Source organism: Haemaphysalis longicornis, unplaced genomic scaffold, assembly GCF_048455015.1.
Source record: "Haemaphysalis longicornis isolate Haplotype H1 unplaced genomic scaffold, Haemaphysalis longicornis Haplotype H1 scaffold_41, whole genome shotgun sequence".
In the NCBI taxonomy this organism is placed as follows: Eukaryota; Metazoa; Arthropoda; class Arachnida; order Ixodida; family Ixodidae; genus Haemaphysalis; species Haemaphysalis longicornis.
The window spans coordinates 2,628,897-2,650,685 of record NW_027526365.1 but is presented as its reverse complement, the minus strand read 5'-3'; the positions used below and the strand labels follow the sequence as shown (position 1 = coordinate 2,650,685).

The following is a 21,789-nucleotide window of genomic DNA, read 5'->3' as shown; positions in this document are numbered from 1 at the left end:
TCTGTTCATGTATAGCGCGCCAGCCTTGTCCGGCCTCCTTGAAATGGCGACACAGATATCTCTGCGATCGCAGGAGCCCGTGGGTTGCTGCGATGTGCTGAACCGGTCCATATGGAAGAACCGGCGATTCGTCGTGTGGGTGGTATCCATTCCGTTGGCCCTCTTCGGCTACTTTGTGCCTTACGTTCATCTTGTGAGTACATGGTGGCAAAGCTGAGATGCTCAGCCATCGTCCTCAGCGTTATTAGTCCGGAAACCATTAGGCGTTCATTTTGCGGTTAAAATTTTCAGCGTTATTCAATATAAAAATACCAGCTGGTGATCATGATGACTAAGCTGATATCTGATCAGTAATTGCGACATTAATTATATTACCTTAAACTACAGAGAACGTAGCGAAAGAGCGCTACCAGCCATAGCTACAGCGTTGGGTAATAATTGTACATGCTAATATGTGCAATGAATGGCGATTTACGTGCCTAAGCGGTAGAAGCTGCAGGAAAAGCCACTGATGAATAATTGCGTTAGCTTGGTGTATCACACTGAAACCTTTTTTATGCACAGTCAGAGTAGTGTCAACTTATTACAAACCACTCTTCGCTGTCTCTTTAGCCAGCTTCGTTACGTTGTAAGTTAACTCGGACATTAACAAAAGCGAAGATTCAGCTTCACTGTCGACGTCAATCACGTTTGGGGGAAGCCAGTTTCCAGAAATTCAGCCTTAGGAGTAAAAACACCACCTGCTTTTTATGGGTTTTGAATTGCTTAGATATCGCGTATCCTTTTTAAGAGCTTGCCGCAGAAAAAATGCTACAGATCAAATTTCCCTGTGAATAAGCCAGTTTTGGCACATTATGCCATAAGCTATACGGGGGTAAGACATACAAGAACATTGCAGGAGTAAAATAACAAAACAATGACCTGGGGATATTTTACCGTCACTTAGCGCCGTCAAAATATACGAGGAGAAGGGGGGCATTTGCAGCGCATGTGAAATAAAAGGAAAAGTTACTCATAAACGTAGCGTAAATCATAACAATTTTCCTGCCCTAAAATTTATAGAATTGATGATTGCGTGCATATCCGTGGCCACTAAATTTTGTTGATTACTGAGGACAAAAATGTGGGCCGAGCCGCCCTGGTAGCCTTGTAATTGGGATAAGTAATCGTGGTAAGTCGCCTACGCTGGTTTAGCCACCAATTTTCTTCAAACAAGGTGTCGTTCAAGAAAACCTTTCCCCTGAGCTCTTGGTAGGGCCTTTTCATGTACTCTCGTGTCAATTACAAGACCCCAGCAAGAACAGCGGGACACTTGGGCCACTTGAAAGCAAGCAGTACCAGGGGAGCAGCAGGCCCTACGAGAACACGGCTGTCTGTTCTTGCCCAACTTGGCATGCCAACGTTGCTACATGGGAAGGTTATTATTCCGCTTCGGGAAATTCATAGCACAAAACACCATCCCATGTCTTCTGCACTGTGAACTTTAGGATCAGCTTAGGCTAACTTTTAGGAGAGAGAGAACATCGAATTACAATGACCCTAGAATTATCTTTCGAACTGCTCAGAGCCTCAGAAAAGCCACATTAGACAGCGGATCGACTGATCTGTGGGTCATACGCTTGGTGATTACACCAGTGTGCGTATATTGTATGAAATTAAACTGGTGTTCAGCAACACGTGTCAAGCGAAGCAGCGCTGCAGTGTTGAGTGGTCTAGATGTTGCAACCTATACGACGAACAACGAATGCAGAACCGCTAAATTTTTATGTCATTCATAATATTAAATCATCTGGCTAGTTTAGCACTTTTTCGACACAAAGTTGCAGGAATATGGGTGCGCGCTAAAATACAGCGTTTTTATACCTGGTCATAACACAAATGATTCGTTTATTTATTACATGCAAAGAAATCCGAATTCAGCACTGCTTGTCTGCAAAGTAAATGGTCATGCGAGTGGGATCTATTATAGCCTGTGCAACTAACAGCGAAATACGAAAAAAATTTGGTTGATTCCTCTCTCATAGAAATCGGCAAAACACGAAAATGAAATGTACAGCGAAATCGGCAGCTGAGCATGATTTGCGGGTCGGCGGCTGTCTTGTAGGTGTGCTTGGCGAGCGACGTCCTGCTGGCAGGTCGCTTCGGCAAAGGTGTACTCGCGTCATTTCCGTGACGGATATGACGTCAGTAAAATCTTGGTGTATCCCTGCATAAGACACTTTCGTGTTAAAATATAAAGCCATAAAACGAACCACCCTAAATATACGTACTCTTTGGTTCTGAAGGTTGCTTCCCCGCAAGAAGACCCTGTGTACAGGGGTGCACCCTTTACAAGCCGCTTGCTTCGTTGTTCTGGCGCCACTTCCGTGATGGATATAACGTCACTCAAATGTTTGTGTATCCGGGAATAAAACACTTTCGTGTTAAAGCACATCGGAGCGTAACTTTAATGTCCACCTATACGTTATGAAATGCGGCGATGGTCCTAATTATTATGGCTCCGATTTAATTTTTGGAGGAGAAGCAGTAGACTGTTTGCGTCCATACAGACGGCGGCAGCACCGAAACTTCCACTGCGTTGTAAAAAAAAAAAGCCCAGGCGAAACAGCATGCGGGTCACCACAGAGTGCCTGGCTTCGGTTCGCAGGTGCAGCATGTGTCGGACGTGTTTCCTGACGCCAACGGCGAGACGCTCGTCACCTGCATGGGCATCACGTCGGGCTTGGGGCGCATTCTGTTCGGTAGGCTAGCAGACCTGCCCAACGTGAGCCCCGTCATATTACAGCAGGTAAGCCCCTCTTAATAAAACAAACGGGGTTACAACATTGTCCATCTCATGAGATTATAATTATACTTCAATCAGTAGATCGTTTTCTCTTCTATTTCGGAAAAAGTACTACAATTAAAACTCATAATCTAAACTTCAATAAGTCAAACATGGATAATTCGAACTGTACGATTTGCTCCGGCCAAGACTCCATTAAAGTGTATACATAAAAAATATTGTTGATTTGAACTTGGGTAGGTTCCGTCACAGATAACTCGTCCTACGAGCTAATTCGCCGGCGCTTCGGCGCCTGCCAAACAACTTGAGAAGCGCACCAGCTGCCTAACCCGAGGCTGCGTCGTCGCCAGAACAAAATAAGAACGGAGAGGGCTGGCGAAATTAGGCAAAAATAATCTGAAACACCCATGGCGTACGTTATATAAGGCGTATTGTTGGCGGACTACGCCGATGTGCATGCGAGTATAGTGGTAAGTGACCAGCGTTGACTCGCAGAACGTGTCATTGCCAATGCGACGGGGAGGAGGAGGGAAACGTAGTACCAATGCGGCCGTCCTCTCGAAAGTGATGACCGGATGCAATGCCGCCTGTTGCTTTTTCAGTTTTGCAGAAGGCGATCGAGGAAGCCTTCCCGTACATTCGCGTGTTCACGCAAAAAGTGCTGGCTATCTCATTCAGGGAAGACTGCAATCAGTGACTTTTTCAAGAATCAAATTGTTGGCATGCCCAAACACTTCCGAACTGCAGTGTACTATTGTGATTCTCCGCTTTCATTAGTTCGAACTTGCATTAATTCGAACTGAGATGGCTTCTCCTTCCGTGTCGAATTAACAGGCTTTCATTTTACCAAATTTGAGGGACCCTAAACTTGGAGTTCTATTGTCACCTACAAACTAAAATTGTTTGCTCGGCCCTGAGCGTTTTAGGTCGTTTTTATTCCGCAGGGCATATGAATAATGAAGAGGGTATGTGACTAGATGAACGTGAACATGAGAGTTGAACGGATAAGTCTAAGAGGGAATGATGATGGGGCCCCTGTACCCATGCGGTGCATGCGGATGAATGTTCGTCTCTGTTTTAGCTCCCACAGCCCGGCACTCTGCTTCTTCATATCTCGTTGTAGAACCAACCATTTTACCCCACTGCAAACTGACTATTTTGGTTAAGGAGAATGCCGCGGAAGTACACGAGTGCTCTTCGCCACCGCAGACCTCGTTCATGGTGATGGGCCTGCTGACGCTATGCATCGCGGCCGCGCACACGTACGTGTCGCTGGTGCTGGTCTGCCTGCTGCTGGGCCTGTGCGACGGCTGCTTCATCTCGCTCATCGGCCCCGCCGCCCAGAGGCTCACGGGCACCGACGGGGCCTCGCAGGCCATCGGCTTCCTGCTCGGCTTCTGCTCGGTGCCGCTCACTGCGGGGCCTCCCGCCGCTGGTACGTACGACTATATACGGCTGGAAGAACACTGTGCGCCATGTTGCCTGATGTGGACAAGAAGCACTCTGCACTGGTGTAATGTACGATGCGATGACTACGAATTCCGCCACAAAATGCATTTATTTCACCCTCATACGACGTCAAAGTGGCCCTCTGTCGTACGCAGGATATCGCTTTGGTGGGCGAAGGGGTGCGGGCGCCAGATAAAGAAATAGACAGAACATTAAAACAGGGAAAACAACAGGCGACACTAAATGACGGAGAGAGCGGCTCTCCTGTGCACTTGATTTTTTTTAGCTACCATGTGTTCTTGCCGCTCCCTCCACGCGATCACGACCTTTGATTTGATTGTAGGGTTTAACGCGCCGACGCAGCGCAGGCGATGAGGCGCGCCGTAGTGGAGGGCTCCGGATTAATTTTGACCACCTGGGGATCTGTAACGTGCGCCGAAATCTCGTACACACGGGCGTTTTTGCTTTTCGCCTCCATCAGAAAAGCGGCCGCCGCGGCCGGGAATCGAACCCACGTCCTCGTGCTGAGCAGCGCAACGGCTTAGCCACTGAGCCACCGCGGAGGGTGCGATCACGACCTTATTAAATCGGCAAGGCCCTTTCCTTGCATGTACATCCCACTGGCTGCCACGGTCGAATTTAGCAGTGTGAATCACCCCATTTTCTATGCTCATCATGGTTACTCCCTCTTTGCGTGTTTTCTTCCTATATATGTATATATATATATTCAATTAAGCTAATGAAATGGGTATGGGCTGGTCATGTAATGCGAATGAGGGACAACAGGTGGACCAACCGTATAACAGACTGGCTGCCAATAGACCGCAAACGCAAACGCAAAATAGACAAAACGCAAACGAATGGTCGGCCGACCATTCGTTGGCGAAATAAGCTACGAAAATTTGAAAATTACGACTCAGCTGCCACTCGATAGGTGTAGTTGGAAATCTTTGGGAGAAGCTTTCGTCCTGCAGTGGACGCAAACAAGCTCATGATGATGATTATACCTTCCGACCTTTCTCCTCTTCTGCCGCACATCGAGGCGTTCGTACGTGCAGTGCAGAAATTTCGCGGCAGCTGGCCCTTGCTTCCTAGTGCTCTAGAGGCTGCCTTTCCGCTGCCTACGACTGTGCGGTGAGTGATTCAAGAACAGGTCGCCGATATGCTTCCCTGAGACTGCCAACCGCCACATGTGCTTGTATCCGTGGCTTCACCCTAGACATCACATTTATCGTCACCAGTAGCACCGCCCTTTTCCACTACCGCCACAGCGCCTCTCGCTCCCCCAGTAGCATCGACCCTAACGGTACCACCGACACCGAGCTCCTGCACTAGTGAGCGACCACGATTTTCAAGCCGTCACCCTTCTTCCCCGCGTCGTCGCTCCGTGTCGCCCATGCGCCCCTGAAAAAATCCGATCGCCAAGGGAAACTGACGGCTGCAGTTGCCGAGGCAAGAACTGCACCTACGTCAAAATGCCGAAGTCCTCTATGTGACTGTGGATCGTGCCGCCGCACTCACACTTGTTGATACTGGAGCCGCCGTGTTAGTGTTAAGTGAACGTATCTGCCGCTCGTTGCGTGAAATCACGACACATCTCGGTGGACTTACCCTTCGTAATGCAACTGCGCAAGACGTTAAACCGCTAGCCATGTGCACCGCTCGTGTCCTCATCCAAGGCATCACGTGCGTCACCGAGTTCGTTGTGCTCCCGTCATGTTCTCACGATATCATTCTTGGGTGGGACTTTCTATCCCGTCATCACGCCATAATCGATTGCGCTCGTGCGGAAGTTGAACTTCTAACGTTGTTGGAGCCGCCGCAGAACGAACTGTCGATGAAGGTGCTGGTTTCCGAAGATACGGATATTCCCCCGAGCTGCTCTGTGATAGTGTCTGTTTCTTGCAATGTCACTACGGACAGAACAGTAATTTTCACACCGTCGAGTTTTTTTTTTCGCAAGTTGCTCCCCTTACCGTCTGCTGTCCTTGATGTTCGCTCTGGTTCAAGATTAATGGCGATCTGCAACGCATTCTCTTGCCCGACAACACTGTTCCATTGGGAATGTCTGGGATTCGTGGAAGCTGTTGATTCCTCGCACGTAAAGACCGTGCCCCACGAACCGTCGTTCTTCCCTGTGAGTGCACTTAGCCCCGAGTGTACGGCAAGTCCAGACGTGTTCCTACAGTCTATCAATAAAGACCTCACCTCGGCCCAACGCGACCAGCTCATCAACCCTCTACAACGTTTTCACGAATAGTTCGATTGCCAGCAGGCCACCTTGGGACGCACGTTAAATGTCGCCCATGAAATTGACACCGGCTCCTACACCCCACTACGGCAGCGACCATATCACGTGTCACCTGCGGAGCGCCGCGTGATCGACGAGCAAGTAGCAGATATGCTTGCGCGCAACGTAATTCGACCCTCTACCAGCCCGTGGGCCTCCACCGTGGTACTGGTTACAAAGTAAGATGGGTCGATCCGGTTCTGCGTAGATTACCGTCGCCTGAACCAGATTACACGCAAGGACGTCTACCTGCTACCTCGTATCGACGATGCTCTCGACTGCTTACAGGGGGCCGAGTTCATCTCCTCACTAGATTTGCGGTCCGGCTACTGGCAAGTTCCAATGGCCGATGCCGATCACTCAAAAACAGCCTTCATTCCGCCCGACGGGCTTTTCGAATTCAATGTGATGCCTTTCGGGGTTTGTAATGCGCCAGCTACCTTCGAACAAATGATGGACAATGTCTTACGGGACCTCAAGTGGACAACCTGTCTGCGTTATCTCGATGACATTGTCGTGTTTTCGCCAGATTTCAACACGCACCTTGAGCGCCTTGAACAAGTGTTGACGTGCCTTACTTCGGCTAGCTTGTAACTAAACTTTAAAAAGTGTCGCTTTGCTGCTCAGAGGCTAACAGTATTGGGCCAGGTTGTTTCTAAAGACGTCATTCTTCCGGACCCGGAACGCTTCGTGCAGTGGCCTAGCTTCCAAAACCGACCACTCTGAAAGACCTTCGAAGCTTTATTGGCCTCTGTTTCTATTTTCGGCGATTCATCCGAAACACTTGCCACCATTATCGCCCCTTTGACGCAGCTCCTCAACGAAAGCGCAAATATTACCGACTGGTCTCCTGCTTGTGAAAAGGCCTTTGTGGCTATGCGAAGCCTGCTGACGTCGCCACCAATACTGCGCCATTTTGACCCGCTTGCACCTACCGAAGTGCAGACTGACTCCAGTGGTGTCGGTCTCGGTGCCGTTCACGCACAGCGCAAAGCAGGCTTCCATGAAAACGTTGTGTACGCCAGTCGCACCCTGACGAAGGCGGAGCGGAACTATTCCGTCACCGAGAAGGAATGTTTGGCTAGCGTTTGGACTATCACCAAATTTCTTTCTTATCTCTACAGTCGTCCATCCAACGTTGTCACGGATCACCACACTGTGTGCTGGCTGTCTTCACTGAAAGACCCTTTCAGTAGACTCTGACGTTCGGCTCTTCGACTTCAAGAGTACGACATTCGAGTCGTACACCGGTCCGGATGCAAACACAGTGATGCCGATGCTCTGTCTCGATTACCTGTCGTGTGGTACACTGGTTGCCTCTTCCCAACAGACTGCGCGTCGGCGTCACTAGCCATATAAGATACGGCCTCGGAACAGCGTAAGGATGCGTGGATTGCCGCAATCTTGCAATACCTGTCGAGTCCATCAGCAGTTCCAGCATCCCGGGCAACGCGCCGCCAGGGTTCACACTGCGCCATACATGACGACCTGCTCTACCGCCGGAACTACTCATCTGAAGGCAGGGATTGACTACTCGTCATTCCTGGCCATTTGCGTTCTGACTTCTGGTGTTACTACCGCGCTGATTCATCTTCGCAGCGCACAAATGACATGACAAAGGGGAGTAAAACACTGGACAAGTGCTTTGTCCTGTAATTTCTGCGCTGCGAAGATCAATCTGTACCAACTAGCCCGGTTTTCCACGCTACCACGCTGACGCACAGTGCTTACACGCTGTAGTGTTGAAAACGTCTCAGCGTCTCCGTTTCCGCTACTACTGGCGGGGGATGTACACATTTGTGCTCAAGTACACCCGTTCGTGCATAGAGTGTCAGCGTCGTAAGTCTCCTCCTCAACATCCCACGGGAACATTGCAGCCACTACCGTGTCCAGCACGACCTTTTGACCGTGTTGGAATAGATATTTACGTAAGGTCCACTTCCCAGAACGGCCACCGGCACTCATTGGATTATTATGGCAGTTGATCATTTGACATGGTATACGGAAAACAGCTGCACTGCGCACTGCCATTGCTCGCGATGACGAATCCTTCCTTCTTCAACGTTTTATTTTGCGGCACGGACCGCCCAGGAAACTGTTGAGGGACCGGGGACGAGTCTTCTTGTCCAAAGTCGTGGAGGCGCTGCTCACTGAATGCCGCATTGTTCTCAGGAAGACTACATCCTACCACCCACAAACCAACGGGATCACCGAACGTTTTAACCGTACCCTGGGCGACATGCTCTCGATGTATGTTTCTCGTGGCCATTCGAACTGGGACTTAGTTCTGCCTTTCGTCACGTACGCGTATAATACGGCCACGCAGACAACCACCGGCTTCTCACCATTTCTGCTATACGGTCGTGAACCTTTCCGCCTACTTGACACCATCCTTGCTTACCGCCGTAACTTCTCGAAATGTGTTCCAGTCTCGGAAAATGCCAAGCGAGCCGAAGAGTGTCGTCAACTGGAACGCTCCTTCACGGCAGCTGACCAAGGACGTCAGCAGTCTCGACACGACGACAGTAGTGGAACGCCGACTTCCGCTGCCGGCTACCTTGTATGGCTACGGATACCGTCCGCAGCCCCAGGGCTTTCAAGCAAACTTCAGACTAAGTAGCAGGGCCCCTACCGGGTCTTCGAAAAAACGTCTCCCGTCAATTACATCGTCGAGCCGGTCACCCCTAGTACCGACCAACACTGCCAGAACAGAGGCCCTCGATATGCATATCGCGAACCAGAATGGGAAATGAGGGGCTCGTTGAATTAAGACAAATAGGGGTTGGCAGTCAAGAAAACCTCTAAAAGCAAAAGGGAGGATGTGGCTAGCTACCACCCCCAAGCTCAGGAGGAGGAAGAATAAACGTTTATTCAACTGTATTAGTTCCGTTGTGGGAAGCCTCCTTAGTCCAGGAAGCCTTGGTCCTTGGCTGCCCGGCGGGCCCAGTCCACGAGTCGTTGCTGGTCTTGAGGGAATGAGCTGGTCAGCTGGTCCTCCCACTGCTCCAGTGTTGAGATTGATTGGGGGGTTAATGATGGTGATTGTCGGCACTCCCAGACCATATGGTAGAGAGTGTTGGGTGTGGGACAGTGTTGACAAGTCAGAGTGTATGTTCTTGGGTAGATGGCATGAAGTAGTGTTCCGTGGGGGTAGGTGTTAGTTTGCAGCTGTCTGAGGGTAATGGCGTCCTCTCTGGTCATGTTGGGGTTGTTGGGGGGGGCGGTAAATGCGGCGCTGTAGTCGGTAATGAGCGAGGACATCCGTGTATCTTCTTGGAATGTCATCGCTGTAAGTCATCAATCGGTCTGCCAACGAGGGGAAGGCCCGGAAGGTATGCTCACGGGCAGAGGAGTGGGCCGCTTCATTCCCCTCGAGGGATGCGTAGCCTGGGGTCCAGACTATGCGAAGTTCGGGTGGGCTTTCTAGATTGTTCCGGATGCGGATGGCGTGACCAGAAACAGGATCTAGTTGGTAATTGTGGCAGGCGGCTTTGGAGTCTGTGATGACAGTGTAGGCGGCCGATGAGGCGGAGCGGCCGAGCCCACGTTTATTGCGGTTGCGCTGGCTGCGCCATGGTCGGAATCAAGCGAGTAGAACGAGAGCGCCGTTCCCGAGGGGTGCCGGGTGCCGAGTGTCGAGTGTCGCGTGTCCCTCCGAGCCCGCTGACCAATCTACTGATGATGATAGCGGCGCTACAACAGTAAGGTAGTCTGAGCCCGTGGTAGCAGCGAGGCCGATGGCAATTTCCTCTGCAGACTCTGTGTCGGGGATTGAGATTGTGGCTGACGTAAGTTCTGTGCCATGGTTGTTGACAACGCTGATGGCATGCGCAGACTTCGAGGTTACCGGGCAGCATCTGTGTAGCGGACCGCTGGTTTGTTGTCTCCGTGGGATTTTCTGTGGGTGATGACCCTGGCCTTTCTTCGGTATGCATTGAATACGGGATTTATATTTCTGGGGATTGGAGCAACAGTAATAAGTTGGCGTAGAACCAGGGGGATGCGCTGTTTACTATGATGTCTTCTGTGCATCGTAGCCAAGCCGACGTAGCGTATGACGACCCGTTTTGGTGAGTTTAACTCTTTCGAGTTGGCCGATTTTGTGACCTTCAGCGAGTTCCTCGCAGGTGTTGTGCAGACCAAGTTTCATTAGCTTGTCGATATAAGTGTTCGGAAGTAGACCAAGTGCAAGCTTGTAGGCCTTAAAAGACATTCAGCTTCCCCCGACATGTCTGTTTGATCATCTTCATCGGGCTGAGCTGGAACGATGGCTGGTTCTTTAACAGATTCTTGAGACGCGTCCGCGGACGAGTTGCTCGGGGTGCCCATATCGATTGTGTTATCGCGTCCTTGTGGGTACAAGAAGCACTCCGCTAGGTGGTTGGAGTCGCAGGTCGCGGTGAACAAAACGTTGTTTATCGGCGCCATTTCGGGGAATTTTGGACGTGGTTCCCCGCTTTCTGTGACCTTCTGGGTCGTCTGGCTGTTCACCTCCTCTTCTTTCATCGACTTCAGTTCTGGGCTGATCTCTTTGTCCATCCAACTCTGGGCGACTTGTTGCTCGTCTGCCCCCATCGGTTCGTCTTGGGCTTCCAGAAGGCAGAGGGTGAGTGACGGTGGTGACTGGCCCTCCGTCCACGACAAACTCTCCCAACCTTCTTCGGGAGCCGACGGTGGCTCATCTTTAAGGAAGGCCTCCATCGGCAAGGAGGAAACCGTCGGCTGGTTACAGTCCTGGTACGGAGACTCGGCAGACGTGGCTCCATCAGTCACAACTGAAGTCACCTTGGTGGTTGCCTCCTCCTGCTCCACTACCATACCATTCAATTCGGGACCAGGGCCACGGTACTCCTTCGGGGTCTGAAGCGACGCCTGTAGATGAGGTTCCTGTGCCTGCCGGGTTGCAATCTGCTGCAGTCCTACAGCCAGACTGACGAAGGCTTGTGGGCTCAACTCCGGCAGCTGCACGGCCAAGGCTGCAGCTAGAATGGGGTCAGCCAGGCCATCTATGACGTACTGCTTTGCCACAGGAGACGCCCAGGCGAAGTCGCAGCCTGCGAGAAGGCGGAGCTTGTCGTAGATGTAGACCGCAACGTTCTCGCTAGGGCCTTGCAGGCGAGCACGCATTTCCATGAAGCGAGAGTCGTAGCTGGCTGACAATCCACTGAACGCCGCTATTAATGCCCCGCTCCAGCTTGCCCAGGTGGGATGGGAGTGACCTTCTTAAAGTTGCCACGCTCGGGCAGCGTCGCGCAGGCGTTCTTGTGCAACGAACAGTTTGGTATGGTCGGGCCAGGCATGATGAGTAGCAAGGGCGTCAATTAGCTTCACCCAAGAAAGAGAATCGCCCTGGAACCCTCGGAAGACCGGGACTCCCGTGTGGGCGGGCGATGGAAACGTGCTGGGAATGGCGTCGCGAAGCTCCTGGCACATCTCTTTGAGAGCCTGGGCAGTCCAAAACGGGTGGCTGCTACGCGCAGCACTGGTCGCCATCGGTAAAGGCTGGTCACTCTCGGAGAAGAGGGCAAAGTCCGCAGAAATCACGGCGCGAACGGCGGACGCAGCGGCGAGTCAAGAAGACGTCGGCCGCTGTGGAAGGTCGCGCCCAAGGCTGGCTGACCTGGGGGCTGGGTTGCCATTGCGTTCGGCGCTCGTGGTGCGACCGCGGCCCCACCGATGAACTCGGCCAGCAGGGCTGGAAGGCGTACCAGGCCTTGGCCGTTGCTGAGGGCCGTCCCTGCGGCTGGATCGCCGCGAGGGAGAGCAGGTCCGGAGGCTGGGTCGCCTCGGGGCTTGAAGGCGTGCCGGCTGCGCCACTTGTAATGAACCAACGTCCGATGCCTACGAAGCCATGTATTTCTCTCCCCGAACGTGCCCCGCGCTTCTTCTTCCTTCGCTTCCAGTCGGCCGCCGTCCTCGCCGCTCTGATGGTGGATTGGCCGCTGACTGCGCTTGCAGCTTTTCTGGCGCGAAGCTTCGCGCCTTTGCAATATATATAAATACATGTGAAAACATTGGACAAGGGGCATCCTCAGCACTGTACAAGAACACACCCATGCTCGTTCTATTTATATATGACTGAGTTGTTTCTAGAAGTAAATCGTCCGCGACGTAATTCTTAAAAGAACGAGACCTTTATCTTCAGAATTGGACTGGAGGAGATTAACTTTGCATATATCTTTTTCGCTGTTCACTTCTGGAGCCTACATTCTCACTCGTGAGCTACGCCTCAGAACTAACTGAGAATATAACTATTCCATACAAAAGTAAATATGCGGCACGCCAAAAATCCTCATACGCATGTGCACTAGTTACACTGACCATGTATCCATTCGTTTTAAAGTCAAAAATACTGTTTAAGCTCTAGAAAAACACGGGAGGAGAAAACTGCGTTTTTTCTTAACAGAAATACGTTCGTTCTATTCCTCATGAGACGAGAAGGAGCGCGAGGGGGTAGAACATACAGGGGGAGTCGGAGATTTGGAGGAGGAAGCGGAACTTCGTTTTATGGGAAGAGCGTAGGCGTGACGGGGAGATAAGAGAAGACGTTGCGGGCTAGGGCATCAGCTAAATGTTTTTCGACGTCATTCGCAGCAAAGCAAGTAGGCAGCCAACCAATTTTTACCCTTTGTAGGTACTTCCAAAATCTTAACCTCCGAGTAACTCGCTAGGCGAGAGTTGCTGGTTGATATTTTGGTTGAACCGCTTCAGATTTTATCCGCTGCGGTTTTCCTGGTGACTTTCTTTGAACGTAACTCGATATTTCCCGTTTCCCTCTGAAACTGGCGATCGTTTGCGTTGCGCCAAAATGTTTTGTGGCTGCCATTTCTATCCTTCCCATTCAGCTTCATACTCATTGCACAACTATTTTCCTGGCTAGTCTGGATGCATCGGAGGCAGTTTTCTTTTGTTGTTGTTCTCGAGCAGCATATCAGGAGCATGGGAAAACAAATGCTCCCTTTAAGACCTTGGCGAAATTTATAACGCCAAGGCTCAGCTGTGCATCCAGCTGACTTTGGCGGTTGTCCAAAGAGTCAATATCCGCATCTTCTGCCCTGGTGCGGGCTGTCTTTGTTGGTGACACGTCGTGGACAAAGCGTACGCTTCTCACAGAAAGCTCATTGAAGAACGTTGCCCCTTGTGTCCTTTGCGTTCTGTTGACTTTGCCGCCCACGAAAAGAAGGGGTTTTTTCTACTCGGCCACCCTGGTTGCGGGGTGGCCGAGCCGTTTTCTTAGTACACACACGAGGCATCCGGGGTTGCGTAAACACTCTACCACGGTCGCTGTGTTTATGAGAGAGTGCGAGATGCAAAACCGCTCTCACGCGAAGAAAGGCTCAGAAACCCAGCGCATTCTAAATTAACCAGGCGCACGTATATATAACTCGCCTTAGCTTGCCTGTACCGCTTCAACGCGTGGAATCGTAAATTACCTTCTGACTTTTATGTGCGAAGTAAACCTTGGCCAGCAAGTCTCGCCGCGAACTTTTTTTGTGTGTGTGATTTCGTTTTTCTCTGCCTGTTTTTCTCCTGCGTCTTTCTTGGAGCTGAACGCAACATTTCTTTATATTAGAAAGGGTAATTCTCTCCGCATCCGAAACATCGTCTGCTACGAAACACTAGGAGAAAGCAGGCTTCCAAGCCTTCGGCGGCTTTGTATTATTGCAATCCTATTATCGGCTTTGGGAAATTGTGCAGCTAGACTGGAAGTTCTACCTAGTGCGCGATTCATCGTGAACGCCGTCATGAAAAATTTTGAGCCCACCTGCTCGCTTCGCTGCAAATTTCTTCGAAAGACGATATCTTCGGCCGCCCCTGCAATACAACTGACTCTCCTCTCTCCCCCTCCCATCCATAAACCTCTTTGATGTCGCATATAGGAGTATATCTTATATTCTACATGCATATAGTAGTTGTTTCAGGTGATATTAGAGGAGTGCGAAATATACACCAGTTACGAATCTGGACCGTGCGAGCACCGCTGCCTCGTTATAATTGAGAGACAAGTGTATTGGCCTGGAACACAGGGAGTAAACACTGAACTTTGCTGAACAATTAGTTCTATAGCAAAACCTAATAAATAGAGGTTACTTTTCAAATTGGTGAACGTTAAACTATGTCATGTTTACTAATGCTCCCATGTTTTTTTCTTTCTGACTTTCGCAAGCGCTTGAGCACTACTTCCCCTTCCTGCCGACCCATGACAGGCTTATCCACTTGGCTCAGGCTTCTTCCTGTTTGCCGCCAGAAGAGGCGGCCAAGCACGACCGATTTTCGATACTTGGGGCCAATACAAAGCTGTTAAATATTAGAGAGCTTTGGTCGATACACCATATAGGCCTCAACGTGTAACGCGGAGACCTGACTCGCGCTGGACTATCCCAGTAACAGTGTGGATACTGATAGACGCTACTGGAAGTAGAGGAAGGCAGTTGACGCGATGGCGGACTTAAACAAGAAAATTTATATCGAAAGGATAAATTACGAAATGTATGATACAACTAGCAGCAAGTGTTTGAGACAGGCCTTTGTCTTTCCGTGAACGCAAACAAGATGCAGCTGCTTATAATGATAATGACGACGATGGCAGCGACGAGAACGACGACAATGTCGACAGTTATGATGATGATGATCCTGATGATGACCATGATTAGCATGAGGCAATGATGAAACTCCTATGGCGCAAAACAGGAGCACTTGGAAGTTCCCACCACGTGAACCACAAACCTGTCGGCCTTGACGCACCCTCACGAGCGTCATGTGCTGGTTCGCTTGGAACACTCCTTCTATTCTCTTGAGCAACAGCTAAACAGGCTTCGCTGTTCGGTATTTGTGGTACGGTTTTCACGCTAATGGCCTGGGCTCAGTGGTGGTTGTGGTGATATAACTACTTTGTCGGTTCCACACACCGGACTGTAATCGAAAGAAACAATGTTTCTGTTCAAGATGCCATTTCACAGTTTCCCAAATCAAGTGAGATCCCTGTGCTCATTCTTGCTCGTACGCGTTTATTGCCGTAATTTAGACAGGTATGATACGTTTCTCCTATGTATCAGCCGGTATTAATTGCGCAGGCCGCAGATTTATAGCGAACTCCCTAAATGCCCCAATCTGGGAAAAAGCGTCATCGTTGTTGCTGTTGCTCTTGTCCGGTTAAGGAAATGGGTGCCGATGTAAAAGGTTAAGAAACACGTGTGCTATCCGGTGGGAGTTGTAGCTGAGTCTGCTATTACATTTGGCATTACATCTGCTATTACATCTGCTAATAGCAGATTACATCTGTTATTACACTCCGTGGCCTCCGTCATTTAGTAGTAGCGTGGGGGACGAACGGTCAGCAAAAGTTGCTCCCTTGGTGTTGACAACAAAAAGCCGAAGGCAAACTTAACTGGTTTACTGCATGGCGAGTTATGATCAGCGACGATACAGGAACATCACCATTCCGGGGCGACCTTACATCAAGACTTGAACAGAGCTAGCAAGGTCCGATGTGGTCAATCGAATGAATTATTCACTCGGAGGAACCGCGTATTTATCCCCCGAAGCGCTATCGTCGGTCGAACAGCTCTCCCCTAGTGCTTTTGCACACGGCCCGAGCACAATACAGACACACAAGAGCACTCTTTCCCGAGTTCGTAAGGGCCGGTAGTAGTGGCGCGCGTTAAGCGTGAGATAGGGGAAGAGGATATCTCGGCGAGCGGCGTCTGCTGGTAGGTTCAAGTCTCTACATGCGGGGCAGTTTGTTTTGCACTTTGCAACTGCCGTGGCTTGGGTAATTGCTGGCGGGGATAGCGCGGCGGCAGCCTGTCTCAACACGTTCGAGGAAGGCGGTCTTTTCGCAAAGCACGGATGCTTCGCCACAGTACACCAACTTGGAGCACGCGCGAGCAGGGTAGCGGTGCGCTGAATCGTAACACTGCACAGTCACAGCACCGTGCTGCGCCAATTGGGCTATTTCCCGACAATACTAGCGCAGAACAAAAGTTAGCGTTTTTGCTCCTTTCGTCGTGGTACATATACACTTGAAGCGTAAGCCATGAACCGGGAACACTGAAGGGTTTATGTGCCCTCTTCACAAAATTCCCAAAACTAAATTTAACACGTAAAAGTTGTAGAATAGCGCATGCCGCGTCACATTTGAGCATCGTGGGACGTGAGTAGAGCGGTGCACACTAGCCTCCCAGAGCCCTGATTCTAGGGAGGCTCTGGAATGTTCGAGCCTGCTTGTTGACGTAATTCGCGCCGTGACGTAATTCGCTCCCTTCAAAGCACGTAAGGAGGCTTAGGCGCCCCGAGAAATTTTGGTCACGAAAGGCGGCCTCGGGAGGGAGGCGTCTACGCGTCACTCGGCTTCGTAATGTAAGCGGACTGAGCAACAGAAATACAACGTTTACAAAAACAGCTCACGCTCGGCTCCCATGGGCAGACAAATTAAAACTACATGACACCCAGAAAAACTGCCCTACGCACAGTCATGGGTACGTTCTACACATGCAAAATTTTGATCACTATACGTTAAAATTGGGTCTTATTCGAAGTATGAGATGTGTAGAATGCCGTTATCGCTTTGGATATGCCGGGTAAATGTATCAGCACTCCGCCAAAACCAAAGATGCATTTTCACGTAGGCAGAGGAGCCGGTTTCCCATAGGCAAATTGAGTCGCATTAGCCCCAATCGGGCGCAAGTCAACAGCTGCGATTGGATTGTAACTCCAAACGTATACTCAGTATTCATTTTTCTCTAACGCAACGTGTAATTCCTGCCCTACTTCTGCCATGTTTCTTTGATGATAAAGAATACAATGACTATGTAATGGCTTGTAACCTAGGAACCAGGATTCTGCAGAAAATTGCGCTTCACACAAAAGGCAACGACAGTGTGGTACGCGTATTGCATGTAGCAACACAACTGTATTACAGACTGATATAATGCACCTCATTTGCATTTATGACCTAAAACAACCAGTCAGAAATGAAAAAACAAAGTTTCTTGGCGAGACATTTTTTTCGCAGATGACGATGTCTTTATTGGTGGTAAAATCTGAATCTGCGTTAGAGCACACATTTGAATAAGAGAACACGAAATGAGGTGCTGGCACGAGAAGAAGAAACGAAAAACGCGAGCACACACCCTGCTGACGTAAGTCTGAACGGAACCTTAAAATGAGTTGGCACGCGCGTTACACGGTTGGTTTTGGTGGCTGCCGCATAAAAAAACAGCAGGGTGCGAGTCCGGTGTTAGCACAGTGGGCTGCTTCCTTGCTTGTCTAGCAAGTAAGCGAGCGCTTTTTTTTAAAGAGAAGCGCAGAGAAAGCAAAAAATAATTGAGGATCCTTTAAACTTTCAAAGAATGTGACGGTCAAAGTCTGCTTTGTCCTTTTCTCGATCTGCTGTTGAACTTAGCTGCCGCAGTACTCGGCACTTGACCAGCCCCGTGAACAGCACATTTCGAAGCTCGTTCAGCTCTCTCGCCATCGCTAGGAGCCGCCTGTGCGCCCCCGTCGGTACCGTCACATCCCAAGGGGGCTCCTATTTCACGTAGGGCTACCAATCATCCCGGATTTTGTGGGACTGTCCCGACTTTTCATACAACGTCCCGAGTATTGCGCCGTACCTGTCGGGACAGCTACAAGTCCCGATTTGCTGCGGACCGTCCAGGTAGATCGGGAAGGTCCTCCAGTTAGAAATTTTATTTGATGTTACGCACGACCAACAAGGCGCGTCATGCTACGGAACACGCAGTTGGCCCGAACTTGTCGGAGCAGAGATGCAGGTAAAGCTGAATTTCCGTGTGAAGTGCGACAACTTTTACAAGCACATATTTGAGCAAGCTAAAGTGTTGGGAGCAGCACGTAGCCAGGCGGAGTACCCCTTCAAGGGGTTGCAACAATAAAGAAACAGTGGATTGATAAGGAAATACTGCAATAAAACAACTCATATTCCTCACTCCCTATGTTAGTGCACTCGTCCCGACTTCCTTCATTGAAGAGTTTGTAAACCCCAATTGCACCTGAGGCGGCGACGGACTCTCCTCCGGTGCTGCGCTGTGTACTTCCCAAGGATTTCTAGCAGCCGAGCTGTTTAAGCTTTCCCCTGTCAGTACGGATCAGTAAAGTCGAGAGGGGGAAATGATAGGCCAAGAAATGTGAGGAAAGTGGCGAGGAGGGAAGGCGCCCACGAGTAGTTGTTAGGAGTGCGCGACTGTGTGTGTGTGTGTGTGTGTGTGTGTGCGCGTGTGCGTGTGTGTGTGTGTGTGTGTGTGTGTGTGTGTGCGTGCGTGCGTGCGTGCGTGCGTGCGTGCGTGCGTGCGTGCGTGCGTGTGTGTGTGTGTGTGTGTGTGTGTGTGTGTGTGTGTGTGTGTGTGTGTGTGTGTGTGTGTGTGTGTGTGTGTGTGTGTGTGTGTGTGTGTGTGTGTGTGTGTGTGTGTGTGTGTGTGTGTGTGTGTGTGTGTGTGTGTGTGTGTGTGTGTGTGTGTGTGTGTGTGTGTGTGTGTGTGTGTGTGTGTGTGTGTGTGTGTGTGTGTGTGTGTGTGTGTGTGTGTGTGTGTGTGTGTGTGTGTGTGTGTGTGTGTGTGTGTGTGTGTGTGTGTGTGTGTGTGTGTGTGTGTGTGTGTGTGTGTGTGTGTGTGTGTGTGTGTGTGTGTGTGTGTGTGTGTGTGTGTGTGTGTGTGTGTGTGTGTGTGTGTGTGTGTGTGTGTGTGTGTGTGTGTGTGTGTGTGTGTGTGTGTGTGTGTGTGTGTGTGTGTGTGTGTGTGTGTGTGTGTGTGTGTGTGTGTGTGTGTGTGTGTGTGTGTGTGTGTGTGTGTGTGTGTGTGTGTGTGTGTGTGTGTGTGTGTGTGTGTGTGTGTGTGTGTGTGTGTGTGTGTGTGTGTGTGTGTGTGTGTGTGTGTGTGTGTGTGTGTGTGTGTGTGTGTGTGTGTGTGTGTGTGTGTGTGTGTGTGTGTGTGTGTGTGTGTGTGTGTGTGTGTGTGTGTGTGTGTGTGTGTGTGTGTGTGTGTGTGTGTGTGTGTGTGTGTGTGTGTGTGTGTGTGTGTGTGTGTGTGTGTGTGTGTGTGTGTGTGTGTGTGTGTGTGTGTGTGTGTGTGTGTGTGTGTGTGTGTGTGTGTGTGTGTGTGTGTGTGTGTGTGTGTGTGTGTGTGTGTGTGTGTGTGTGTGTGTGTGTGTGTGTGTGTGTGTGTGTGTGTGTGTGTGTGTGTGTGTGTGTGTGTGTGTGTGTGTGTGTGTGTGTGTGTGTGTGTGTGTGTGTGTGTGTGTGTGTGTGTGTGTGTGTGTGTGTGTGTGTGTGTGTGTGTGTGTGTGTGTGTGTGTGTGTGTGTGTGTGTGTGTGTGTGTGTGTGTGTGTGTGTGTGTGTGTGTGTGTGTGTGTGTGTGTGTGTGTGTGTGTGTGTGTGTGTGTGTGTGTGTGTGTGTGTGTGTGTGTGTGTGTGTGTGTGTGTGTGTGTGTGTGTGTGTGTGTGTGTGTGTGTGTGTGTGTGTGTGTGTGTGTGTGTGTGTGTGTGTGTGTGTGTGTGTGTGTGTGTGTGTGTGTGTGTGTGTGTGTGTGTGTGTGTGTGTGTGTGTGTGTGTGTGTGTGTGTGTGTGTGTGTGTGTGTGTGTGTGTGTGTGTGTGTGTGTGTGTGTGTGTGTGTGTGTGTGTGTGTGTGTGTGTGTGTGTGTGTGTGTGTGTGTGTGTGTGTGTGTGTGTGTGTGTGTGTGTGTGTGTGTGTGTGTGTGTGTGTGTGTGTGTGTGTGTGTGTGTGTGTGTGTGTGTGTGTGTGTGTGTGTGTGTGTGTGTGTGTGTGTGTGTGTGTGTGTGTGTGTGTGTGTGTGTGTGTGTGTGTGTGTGTGTGTGTGTGTGCGCGCGCGTGTAAGGGGAGGGGGTTCTACGCTGGAAAACAATGCGGTTTTGAGTGGTATGCTTCTCAACCAAGCGTAAGATCTGGAGCTGGCCTCCGCAAACAGATCCCGCAACCGAAAGCACCTCTGGTCTTAAGTGTACCTATACAACCTTCATGTCTGGCGGCTGTGTTTTTGGTATTTTGAAGTAGTTCACAGCTGTGAAACGTGTGGAGTTGTGATGTTACTTCAATGAACGGGCTGACAAACACTGCGAGCGAAATGTGCCTAATCTTGTTTGTTTTGTTTCATTTCAGTTCAATAAAATATAACTTTAATTTTGCAGTATCGATAAATGGGCCTGCCGATCACTAGAAGGCACCACCCACACCTTCATACCTTGCGAAGCACCAAATAGTCACTGTACGGGAAGTAGAACAAAAATGCTACGTACGTAGCCTGTAGATCACAATTCGTTTATGAATTGCGGCGGTTCAAATGTGTGCAACAAATGCAACTGTAAACTCCACAAATGTCTACCTCAATAAGTAAACTAAATTTGTCAATGCAATAATCAGAACCGAAAGAAGACCTAAAACGAAGGATAATGACATAAATTGACAATATCATTACTGGAAATGAATCCGCCGAACCAGCAGCTGGAATAGGAAGCGTGCCATAGTGGAGGGCTGGCATTCACTTCAGACCACATGGGGCTTTTCGGGACGTTCGCCGAAATCTCTACACAACGGTTTTTGTCTGGTACGTCTCCAAGAAGAACAACCGCCGCGGCTGAAATCGACCCGGAGTTCTCGAGCTCAGCAGGACAACGAATTATCGTTCGAGCTGCCGTGGCTGCTGCTTCACCAACTGCTAGCCTGGGAGTACGGTTAGAACACGTAAATGTTATTTAACCGAAAAATGTCTTGGGCGAATTTAGGGGAAAATTCTATAGTGTTTATTTTTATTCCGAGATATCGGCCCGTTTTTCAATCTCATTGGAAACTGACTGGAAATCTCATTGGAAACTGATAGAGATGGAAACTGACCCCAGGGTCAGTTTCCATCTCTATAAGAACGTGTTCTGGCGGTTAACATTGCGAGCCCCGGTGAACATGAATTAAAGCACAATTCAAATTCTCTTTCCGCAGGAATCTTGTATGACAGGCGGGGAAATTACAACCTGGCGTTCCTGCTCGCGGGCGTGCCTCCAATAGTAGCTGCAATACTCATGTGTTCCATACACGTGATGAAGCCGGTAGGTTGAAGCATCCCTTCATTTTCCGTTCACTGCTGAATAATTGCTCTGGAAAGTAACTTTTGCAGTGCTGCTGGTACTTTTTTGCATTGTTGCATCTTCGACGTCGCCTATGGTATTAAATTTAACTCTCTTAATCAGCGTTCCTCCACGGAGTTTCCGGACAGGATTATGTCAAGCTGCTTCATGCAC

The 21,789-nt window shown here is 50.0% G+C and overlaps 1 protein-coding gene across 1 annotated transcript in view; it reads left to right on the top strand.

Annotated features, from left to right (window-relative positions):
- Positions 1-21,789, top strand: part of LOC144137598 (monocarboxylate transporter 10-like) — a 49,607-nt gene that overhangs the window by 26,716 nt on the left and 1,102 nt on the right. The window contains exons 6-9 of the mRNA XM_077669534.1: positions 74-193; positions 2,648-2,788; positions 3,995-4,220; positions 21,491-21,597. Coding sequence (XP_077525660.1) covers positions 74-193; positions 2,648-2,788; positions 3,995-4,220; positions 21,491-21,597 — 594 coding nt within the window. The remainder of the gene's footprint in view (positions 1-73; positions 194-2,647; positions 2,789-3,994; positions 4,221-21,490; positions 21,598-21,789) is intronic.